At 39.5% G+C, this 12,224-nt stretch overlaps 1 protein-coding gene across 1 annotated transcript in view; it reads left to right on the top strand.

Annotated features, from left to right (window-relative positions):
- LOC136858544 (collagen alpha-1(V) chain) overlaps positions 1-12,224 on the top strand; it is a 394,943-nt gene that overhangs the window by 153,970 nt on the left and 228,749 nt on the right. The window contains exon 3 of the mRNA XM_067138158.2: positions 6,573-6,732. Within this exon, the coding sequence (XP_066994259.2) occupies positions 6,573-6,732 (160 nt within the window). The remainder of the gene's footprint in view (positions 1-6,572; positions 6,733-12,224) is intronic.

Genomic DNA, 12,224 nt, shown 5'->3' with positions numbered 1-12,224 from the left:
AAAAACTGAAGATGTTAGAAACATGAACATTTGTATTTGGAATCTTCTTTCAAAGTAAAGACACACGTGTTCTTTTGTCTTTGGAAAATCCACTTAAGGGGTTGAATGAATTGAAATATTAGTTGAATTATTTGTATGAGGATATTTATATCTCAAAAACTAAAGATGTTAAAGACGTGAAAATTGGTATTTGGAATCTCCTTTGAAAATAAAGAAACACGCACTTTTGGGGAGGGGTGAATCAACTTAACGGGTAGGAAGAGGGGGGTGAAAAAGGAGTTGAATTACTTTTATGAGTATACTTATATTTCAAAAACTGAAGATGTTACAAACGTGAAAATTAGTATTTGGAAACTCCTTTAAAAATAAAGTAACACGCATTTGTTTTTTTTTTTGTTTTTTGTTTTTGGAAAATCGACGTCTTGGGGTTGAAAATAAGTAAATAAGGAGTTGAAATATGTTTTTGAGGATACTTTATCTTAAAAACTGAAGCTGTTACAGACGTGAAGGTTAATATTTTGAATTTCCTTTCAAAATAAAGAAACACGTACTTTTGTTTTCGAAAAATCCACTTAAGGCGGGAGAGGGGTAGAAGTGAAGAAGAAGTTGAATTATTCTTATGACTATACATTTATCTCAAAAACTGAAGGTGTTACAGACGTACAGACATGAAAACTGGTATTTGGAATCTCCTTTAAAAATAATGAAACACGTATTTTTTTGTTTTCGGAAAATCCAGTTATGGGGCTGAAACGAATTGGAAAAGCGGGTGAATTTTTAAAATGAGTACCGGTATATCTACATTATACGTCAAAAACTTAACATTTTAGAGACAAGAAACTTAGTATTTGGAAAGTCCTTTAAAAATACAGGAACCTGTACCTTTTCTTTTTTCGGAGAAGGTACTTAACAGGGGGTGAAAAGAAGTGAAATATAGTTGAATTATTTTTATGAGGATACTTATATCTTAAAAACTGAAGATGCTTCAGATGTGAAAATTGGTACACTGAAGAAAATGGAAATTGCAACACCCAGAATGAGTGGTGCTACATTGCTGCAATTGAACATGCAGGACGAGTGTTCGGTTGTGATTCGATGATTACACTTTTAGGTCCCTCTGACCGCAAGTTTGGACAAAAATCAATACAGGATGTGCCCACCACGAGCTGCAATACATTGATGAATTCGTCGAGGCATGGAGTCAATAAGGCCCTGGATCGCTTCCTGAGGAATTGTGGTCCATGCTTGCTGCACTGCACGGGTCAGTTTTTCCAGAGTTGTGGGTGGCTGAGGACGGTTGGCCAGTTGTCGACCCATCATGTCCCACACATGCTCAATAGGACTGAGGTCCGGGGATCTGGCGGGCCATTCTGAGGTTGTGATGTCGTGGACAGCTTCTCTGGAGATGCGTGCAGTGTGAACCCGGACATTGTCCTGCTGAAACATCCCATTAACTTATGTTCGCCATCATAGGGACAACCACTGGATTGAGTACCCTATCAACGTACTGTCGAGCAGTCATAGTGCCCTCAACAAGCACTAATTGTGATTTCACATTAAAGCCAATAGCTCCCCAGACAAGAATGCTTGGTGTTGGTCCTGTGTGCCTCTCGACAATAAGATCTGGGTGGCCCCTCTCCCCGGTACGTCGGCGCACACGATTCCGGCGATCACTGCGCGCAAGACAGAAGCGCGATTCATCACTAAAGACGACCCTATGCCATTCGTCGACCCACGTCGATCTTTCTCGACACCAGGGCAGCCTTACAAGTCGCTGTTGTGGGGTCAATGGAACACCTTCTGCAGGACATGGGCTCGTAAGCCAGCTGCAAGCAGGCGATTACCAACTGTTTGTTGTGTAATGTGGGGTGCCACAGCTGCTCGAATTTGCGCTGCTGTTGCATGGGTTTCCATCCGGGCCATCCGAATGATGCAGCGATTCTCTCTCACATTTGTCTGTCGCGCTGGCCTGTGCCAGGTCTACGAGTGTGGGTACCTTCATTGACCACTGCTGCCATACACGTTGTACCGTAGATGCCTGTCGGCCAACACGTGCAGTGACAGTCCTTAGCGATAGTCCAGCCTCACACAGCCCAATTAACCGAGCCCTCTCAAACGGCGACAGTTGTTGATAGCGTTCTCTTCTCTGTCATCGAGGCATGTTTGACGGGGACCACTTCACTGCACAGACTGCAAGTCAACTACGCTACACCAGAGTCCGTATACTGGAGTTGATTCCTCCGCGACCAATCACGTGGGGAGACCTGTAGCAACAATCCAATGGGTCTGAAACTCTGATCGTTTACATACCTACATGGCATCGTTCCATATCTTGAAAATCAACAGAAACGACCAATGCCTTCATGCAATTTGCATCTTCTTAAGTGTATTTGTAAAATCCTTTAAAAATTAAGAAACATGTATTTTTGTATTCGGAAAAAAACACTTAGATGGGGTGAGGGTCGGGGAAGGACTAATCAAGGGGTTGAATTCTTTTTATGGGGATACTTATATATATCTCAAAAACTGATGTTACAGATGTGGGAATAGGTATTTGGAATCTCCTTTAAAAATAAAGAAACATGTGCTTATTTTTTCGACTTGAGAGAAGACTGTTTCTCACATGTACTGTTTTATGTCACATGGTCGTCTTAGTCCCAAAAGGTAATACCACAAACATGGTTTACAAAGAATTTCTGGGGTAAATGAACCGCAATTTTTGGGTGAGTTCTTATACTTTAGGAATTTTCAGATAATGTCTTAGTACAATGCCGAGGAACGATTACTTTGATCAAATTACGAAATCCACGCGAGCGAACCCGCGGATAAGTGCTAGTATGAAGATAAAAGTTGGAATTCAGAGGACAAATTGGAGCAAATATACGTTTATAGGAAGGGAAGTTAGCGATTGGAATAACTTACCAAGGGAGATGTTCAATTATTGGGATACAGGAATTTGATTATTAACTTTTACTCGATGAATAACCGAAGGTGCATAGTACAAAGTATGCCAGGGACTTTGATCCACAAATTATCGGAAAACAGTAATCAGCTGATTCTTGTATTTGTTTACTCAACGACCCTCTACCGAACTCTTTGATCTCGTCGGAATGCAGCAAGCAATCGTCAACAATCCAAAAACTGTTGAGTAATTCTCCAGTGAAATACCGTGTATTCTCTTTAATTTCTTTACTGAATCGAAGTTTACAGGTGTATCGTGTTATTTAATTGAATAAATGCCCGGCTCCATGGCTAAATGGTTTGCGTGCTGGCCTTTGGTCCAGAGGGTCGCGGGTTCGATTCCCGGCCGGGTCGGAGATTTTAACCTTAAATGGCTAATTCCCTTGGCTCGGGGACTGGGTGTTTGTGCTGTCTCCAACATCCCTGCAACTCACACACCACACATAGCACTATCATCCACCACAATAACACGCAGTTACCTATACATGGCCGATGCTGCCCACCCTCATCAGAGGGCCTGCCTTACAAGGGCTGCACTCGGCTAGAAATAGCCGCACGAAATTATTATTATTATTATTATTATTATTATTATTATTATTATTATTATTATTATTATTATTATTGAGTAAATTATTGCCTTCATGATAGTTTGAATGGTCATCTATACAAAATACCGTCTGCTCGAATGTAAAAGCTGTGGAAGTTAGAACTCCTTATGATAATCTGTCTTTGTAAGTATTATACCAACGAACCTACAAATATTTAAATGTTTAAAAAAGTTAATATTATTACCTAAATTATCTTCTAAACCTCAATTCAAAACAAAGTACACCTAGCTAGCCTACTTAACCTAGAAAACATGTAGTGGTGTGGCTCCAACACATAAGAGACATTATTCATAGTCGCTTTTTCATTCCCCTCACAGTCAGTGTTTACAGAATCAGAATCATTCCCTTCTGTGGTATCTCTTGAAGAATGTGCTTCCTGAGGCAACACTCATGATGCTGTACCATTTTGTAGTGCTTTCTTCGACTTCTCCGTCCTTGTACCCTTCTTCCTCCATGTCCTCTTGTTTCTCCTCTCCCTCTTCTTGCATTCATCATAACGGCTGTCTGTAAATGGGGTATATTGTGGTAGAACTCATGATGAATTGGGGGAGATGTAATCCTTTATCATCTGAAGATCTTCCCACTTCTCAATTTTATTTCAACAGCATCTTCGCGTAAAGGCTGGAGAGAAACCATTGATGACCGACCAAGAATGTGCCTTTTAAAATCTGCTTCTCTAAATTGAAGATCGTGGTTTAATGTATGGCATACTTGAACTGCATTGTTAGAAGATTTCCTTTAGTGATACGAATCCATCGAATATTCCTCTGCAGTATTACAAGCTTGTATCGAACGAACATAGGAATGACTGAGAGAAAGAGTAGACAATATTGTTAGAAGGGCCCGGATGTTGATGACAATTTCTTTGCAATCGTTTAAGAAAAGACTAGGGAAACAGCAAATTGGGAGCCCCCTGGGTGACTGCCCTAAATACAGATGAGTATTGATTGATTGATTGATTGATTGATTGATTGATTGATTGATTGATTGATTGATTGATTGATTGATTGATTGATTGATTGATTGATTGATTGATTGATTGATTGATTGATTGATTGATTGATTGATTGATTGATTGATTGATTGATTGATTGATTGATTGATTGATTGATTGATTGATTGATTGATTGATTGATTGATTGATTGATTGATTGATTGATTGATTGATTGATTGATTGATTGATTTATGAAAACAGCTGAACAGTACCTGTAGATAACACCGAGAACTGTAGCGTCCTTTCTTGTTCATAAAATACAGATCTGAGATAATATTGTCTGCAGGGCTGGTTACAAGGAGAAATAGAGGGAGCAAATGCCCAGGAGCCGGGCCCCCTGGGACGAAAACAATGAATTTAAAATAAAAATTTAAAGTTTAAATAAATTTAAATGCCGATAGGAATACAAACTTTTGTTGTTTAAAAAGCGAGGTGTCAGTGCGCAGCAGAGAAGCATGACGTTAGCGTTGTTGTTGTTGTTGTTGTTTTGCTGATGTTACCAATATTATACCAATTTTGTACTATATTTTTGGGGTAAATGCGAAAGAATATGCACTAATTTTGCAGCAAAGTGGCGCAAAGGTTACTCCACAAATGTACCACAATGCTTGCTTCGAAAGATACACCAAATTTACACCAAGATTACGCCAATTATGAACCATTATATTTGTCGGGTAAATACGAAGAAAATTGCACAAATTTTTGCACTAAATTGACACCACGGTGATTCCACAAATGCATCCAAATCCTTGGTGTAACTTTGGAGTATTTTTGAAGCAAGTTGGTACAACAGTGGTGTTGACAATAAAGAAGGTTGAAAGAAAAACTTTTGTGTATTTTTGGCGCGAACTTGGTGCAGAAGTTGTCTTATTAATGTACTTCATTTTTGATGTAACTATGGTGTAAAATATCACTTCTCTTACACCAGCTTTGTTGGTGTAGCCTAAAAATGGTGTAAATTAATGTGAAAAAATATGTGGTGTAGCTAAGGTGGAGTTTTGGTGCATTTTCGTTGGTGTTGAATCGTGGCATCCATTGCCACTTTTGCACAAAATTAGCATCATAAATACACCACGTTTGCACCGATAAAAGTTTTGCACCAATTTTACACCATTATTACACCAATTCTTGGTGCAAACTCCTTCACCAGGGGCTGATAATGAGGTAAGTCTTGGTTAGAAAATAACCTGCAATTTTGCAGTTCTGGTCTAAATTAAGTGAGAGGGGGAAGGGGGCGTCTGGGATTTAGGAGCCCAGACCCCTCAGTTGACCAGCAGCCTGAAAATCCTGTCACCAGGCATGATTGTTTGCCTAAATTTGAACTTCTAATTTCAATCATCCTAATATTCAGTCAACTAAGTGCCTCTTTAAATGTTAGTTGTATAGTGTATTCGGCCAGCCCCGAGGTGTAGGGGTAGCATGCATGCCTCGTACTCTGAGACCCCGAATTTGATTCCCAGCCAGGTCAGGGACTTTTACCTGGATCTGAAAGCTTGTTCGAGGTGCACTCAGCCTACCTGATTACAATTGAGAAGCTATCTGACGGTGAGATGGCGGCCCCAGTCCAGAAATCAAAAAATAACGGCCAAGAAGATTCGTCGTGCTGAACACACGTCATCTCATAATCTGCAGGCCTTTGGGCTGAGCAGTAGACTATGGCCTTTGGGAGCTGTTGCGCCATGGGGTTTGGTTTGCGGGGGAGGGGGGGGAGGGGTGTAGTGTACTCGGACATAAAGGCAAAGGAATTATGGATCCAGTCGTATTAAAGTGAAGGAAGTAGGCTACTGTTGCAGTTTATACAACAAAACCGCAAAATGTTCCATAATAAAATTGGAATAAATCTCTTTCCAAAGTCATTGTTTTCAAGTTTTGATTGCATTGTTGAATGTTTCCAAGTTAATTTTTCTTGAGAACCCATACAATGTGTTAGGTAGGTACTTGATGTAAAGGGATGCTCGACTGCTATACGGCACCCAGTCATGATGCTGATAAAAGTCTGTTCTTACAGAAATGGACCGTGCCTCCCTCGTCACCATTTACAGTGACAATGGAGAAGACCAGCTGTCAGTGGGTCTTGGAGATGACGTGACGATATTCTACAAAGATTCCGAAGGGAAACCGGAAACCAACAACACAATTAGCTTCGGCACACCGATCAACGATGGCAAGTAAGTTATCTGATTTCTTCTTTTATAGACTACCACTACTTCTCTTAGCCTAAGACCAGCATTCTGATGGTGAACATCATTTCCAACAACGGCACTCGAAACGGCTAATCACGGTGTTGGACCATATACTATACAGGTGTATCAGAACTATACAAAAAAAAAAAAAAAAAAGGGATGCTCTTCGTGTTATGTTAAGAACGATGGTGCAATCGGACTGGCCGAGAGGATGTTTCTATTCGAGATAATGAGGTTACTTTGGTACTTCCAGGCGCGCAATTCAAATTGACGAACTCCCCCCCCCCCCCCCCAAAGAAATTGAAAATTTACTGAACATCTCCCGTGGTAAGTTATTGCAATCCCTAACTCACCTTCCTATAAACGAATATTTCGTCGTTGCCGGGACAAAACCTCCTATGTGAACTATTTTAGCTTAGGACTTTGGCCGGTAAGGTTCTGTCATCTAAGGCGCAATATTGCGTGACTATTGTCAAGGCATTCTCGCTCTTCATAATGTATGTGCTGCTGGTCAGTATATCTCCAAAAATGTTAACACATAGGAGGTTTCGTCCCGGCAACGACGAGTTGCCCCAATTTGTCATCTTGAATTCCAATTTTATCTTCATATTGTGATCTTCCCTACTTTTAAAGACACCACTGAAACTGATTCAACGTTCAGTATGCCCCCACTCCTACTTCGATGTACAGTTCACAACAGTGTAGTGGTGACTTTTGGATTCTTTTCAAGATGTGTGATGTGTGGCGCATTACCTCTGTCTCCCACTTCCCACTTCCCACTTCCCCTCCCTCCTCTGCCGCACAGCAACAGGTAGATGCTGGCTCTCTGGCATAGCAAATACGACGAGTTCGCCATTTGAATCGCGCGCCCGGAAGTACCAAAGTAAACTCATTTTCTCTTAAAGAAAAACGTTCTCCGTCAATCTGATTGTGTCATCATTCTTAACATAACACAAAGAGCATCCCTGAATTTTTGTCGGTATGGTTGTGGTACATCCTGTAGACTTAGTGACTTTACGATCATGGCCACCAAGCGGGTTATCCAGAATACTACAACTCTATTTTTAAATCAATATTTTATAGCAGTTATGATCAAAGGAAGTGAAATATAGTCTACGTCTATATTTTCTTTTAGAATTTGCTTTATGTCGCACCAACACAGATAGGTCTTATGGTGACGATGGGATAGGAAAGGGAAGGAATCGGCCTTGGCCTTAAGGTACAGCCCCACCATTTGCCTGGTGTGAAAATGGGAAACCATGGAAAGCCATCTTCAGGGCTGCCAATAGTGGGGTTCGAACCCACTATCTCCCGGATGGTCTGTGAAATCAAAAGTAAGTCTGTTTATTCGTTACAGGCCTGCAATTGTACACATTGTACACACCTTCATTAATCAATGCCAAAAATTTACACCAAGGTGCATGGGGCACTCGGATGGGTCGTTGTGGTAGTTATATTGTCAAATTCGGATTTTAACTCCATGTTGCAAGGAGGCAGAAAACAAAAACAAAAACCCATCAAATAAATCCATAAATAAGTAAAATATCAAAATTTTCATAGAAGGGCCGAGCACAGCTCATTTTATGCCCTTCATTGTGAGAAACAGTATTCAGCGTGTCCTTACAGGACTCCAAAAACAACATTTTAAGGCCCTGTGTAAGATTTATCTGTGGACTTCGTTACGCTGACCATGTCACACCGTCTTATATGCGGCTCGGGTGGCTTCGCCTGCAAGAACGACGCACACTTCATACTCTTTGCTTCTTGCATACTATTCTTAAAAGTTCTCAACCAGCCTATCTCCGTGATCGAATGAAGCTCCTCTCCACAGACCATAACAAAAATACCCGATCCTGCAGCACCATGTGTTTATCCCTTCCTGTACACAGAACAGCAATCTACACGAAATCATTCACCGTTACCGCAGCCCGACAATGGAATCTCTTACCAGTGGACGTCAGAAGCATGTCCAGCAGCTTAGCTTTTAAACATGCCTGTGTCGAAATACTAGGTAAACATGCATGAATCATCAAATTATGACCTGAAAACACCTACTCCTACCGCCTCTTCATCATCATTTCCCTCTTCCTTTCACAGATATTCTTCTTCTTCCTCTTCTTCTACTTCTTACTAATCCTTCTCTTCACCTCTCAACTGAAGGCGATATTTCGGTGTACTGTAGAAATGTATATATTTTCTAAACTTTTTCTTAAGTAGTTGTTATAGTACTCATTATTCATAATGATATTCTTAGTACTCATTTTTCATAATTATATTCTTAGTACTCATTATTCATAGTTATATTCTTAGTACTCATTATTCATAATTATACTCTTAGTACTCATTATTCATAATTATATTCTGCACTTTACGTACGATTTATATTATATAGATGATATGATTTTTTTTTTTAAGTGTGGTTACTTTTGTTAATGGTATTACTGTTACTATTGTCCATATTATCATATTATTGTCATCAGTAGTTATTATTAAGTGTTCTAGGTTAAGACTGGTTAAGTGTAAGAAAGGGAGTACATCCCTAACTTTGCCAGGATAAATAAAACATATTACTATTACTATTACTATTACTAAAACAACTGTCTCTGATATATTTCCTAAAAATTCCCCCTTTTGGAAATTGATAAAAAAATGGCCACCCATAATCATAGTATCGTCAGCTCAAGATGTCCCATACAATTCTCCCTCTAGCAATGTAAGAGGCAATGCCCCAAAATTGACGAGGCTAACTTCTACAAATGTGTATTTTGTGGTTCCATCACTTGACTTCCTCAAAAAATTATTCTTTAAGTCTTCAAAGTCTGCTGTAATAGCTTACTTTACAGCTGGATATACATACGTGTTTTTTTTTTTTTTTTTTTTTTGTTTTTTTTAGTGACTTGAACAGTGGCTTGCTTTGAATGGTGGCACTTGAAAACTCTGCCAACAAAACTTCTGAATTCTTATTCATCGATCATTTCATCCAGCATGATGGCTGAGTAACACTGTAACTGGCTTCTCATCAATGTGACTGTGGTTTCAATCCTGGTCGATGCATATGTGTTCTTGGAAAGAATAGTCACGTCCCTGTGATTCGGATTCCACGTAAAACTGGGCTATGATCATGATTGCAAGTAATCAGCTTCATTTTCCGTATCAAATTCTAATATTGGAGATTTTCAATTATTGTAAGTCTCTGTGTATGATCATGATATCAAGAACGTAACTTTAAAGCTTTTCAGTCTATCAAACATTAGTTATAACACCGATAACACCATATCACAAAACACACTATTAGACAAAGAAAGACATTTTTCGTTCTTGAAAGAACATCATAAGATTCTATCAAATTACACTACTTTTATGTACATACATCTTCATTATAGACTGTTATACCTTTCAGCGTTCGGTCTGCAAGCCTCTGTGAATTTACTAATCGCCACCACAATCCTCTACTTGTAACTAGGTCTGTAGCCTTGTTTGGTTCTATATCTCTTATCTTTAAATCATTAGAAACTGAGTCTAACCATTGTCGTCTTGCTCTCTGCTCCTCTTAGCCTCTGTAACAGAGTCATTTATTCTCCTAAGTAACCTATCATGCTCCATTTACCTCACATAACCCTACCACCGAAACCAGTTTATGTGTACAGCTTCATCCATCAAGTTCATTACTAACTTAGCCTTTATTTCCTCATTCTGAGTACCCTCCTGCCATTGCTCCCACCTGTTTGTACCAGCAATTTCTCGGTACTTTTATGTCTTTCTTCTAGCCTATGAATATCATGAGTCCACCCAGATTTCACTCCCGTAAAGCAAAGTTGGTCTGAAAACAGACCAATGTAAAGTTGCGTAGTTTCGTCCAAGTGCTGACTTCCTTCTTACAGAATACTGTTGATTGCAACTGAGACCTCACTGCAACAGCTTTACTGCACCCTGATTCAATCTCATTTAGTACACTACCATCCTGGGAAATACACATCCTAAATACTTGAAATTATCTATCTGTTCCAACTTTGTATTCCCAATCTGACATTCATTTCTCTTGGATTTCTTACCAACTGATATGAATTTAGTATTAGAAAGGCTAATTTTCATACCATACTCATTGAACCGATTTTTAAGTTCCAAGATATTAGACTGCAGGCTTTCGGCACAATCTGCTATTAAGACAAAGTCTATATTTTCACCTAGCTTGCAGAATTATCTGAGGTTTAATTAATTATTCATACTAATTGAATGGATGAAAACCATAACGGTATAAGTAGCATTTTGGTCATTCAGAGAAAAAGGTAGTTAAACATCGTCACCACTCATATAAAGCATGCTATTTGTAGTTATACCACCCATCACTAGAGCTCAGAATATTATCGCTATCACTTGTATCTCTTTGCTGGTGAAGATACATCCTCCCAGAGTTACATCCTGAACTTAACTCATTTTTTTCTTTAATGTCACTTAAACCGTTATGGTTTTCATCCATTCAATTTATCCTCTCATTCATCTATCAATACCTCTTGAAAATTCACCTCCTCTTATTGGCCTTAGAATTCATGGATATAGATCTCAACTATCACACTGTTCAATTCAAGACTACGACAGTTATCTCAGTAATCTCAGTTAATCTCAGTAACCTCAAAAAGAGATGTTTGCTGTACTGAGGGACTATGGGATTAAGGACAGATTATTAAAAGCAATCAAAGGCATTTATGTTGACAATTGGGCTGCAGTGAGAATTGATGGTAGAATGAGTTCTTGGTTCAAGGTACTTACTGGGGTTGGACAAGGCTATAATCTTTTACCTGTGTTGTTCATAGTGTATCATCTCCTGAATGGTATTAAGTGGCAAGGACTGATTCAGTTATGTGAAAATTTAGTAAGCAGTTTGGCCCCTGAAAGTTATTAAGTGGCAAGGAGGGATTCAGTTAGGTGAAAATTTATTAATCAGTTTGGCCTATGGTGACAATTTGGTCATAATGGCAGATTGTGCTCAAAGCCTACAGTCTAATACTTCGAAACTTGAAAATAGGTGCAATGAGTATGATATGAATATTAGCCTTTCCAAAACTAAGTGATGTCAGTAGGCAAGGAACCTAAGAGAATTGAATGTCAGGTTGGGAATACGAAGCTGGAGCAGGTTGATAATTTCAGGTACTGGTACTTGCAATGTGTGTTATCCTCAGGATGGTGGGATACTCAGTGAGTTTGAATCAAGGTGCAGTAAAGCCAATGGTTAGCTTGCAGTCTCGACCCTTGACATGTGGCGCTTGTAGGAGCAACGTGAGAGGTGGCTTCGGGTACTTCCTGACCACTGTGATTGAACTTGCTCTGATAACAAAATTACTAATTTTTATGCATCACATATTGATGTATTAGGTTTATTAACCCAATAGCATGACATTCATCGAAAATAAATGGCCGGGCTGAGTGGCTCAGACGGTTGAGGCGTTGGCCTTCTGACCCCAACTTGGCAGGTTCGATCC

This window comes from Anabrus simplex, chromosome 1 (assembly GCF_040414725.1).
Source record: "Anabrus simplex isolate iqAnaSimp1 chromosome 1, ASM4041472v1, whole genome shotgun sequence".
Taxonomy (NCBI): domain Eukaryota; kingdom Metazoa; phylum Arthropoda; class Insecta; order Orthoptera; family Tettigoniidae; genus Anabrus; species Anabrus simplex.
Note: the sequence above shows the minus strand (reverse complement) of the source record. Positions and strands in the feature narration are given on the sequence as shown.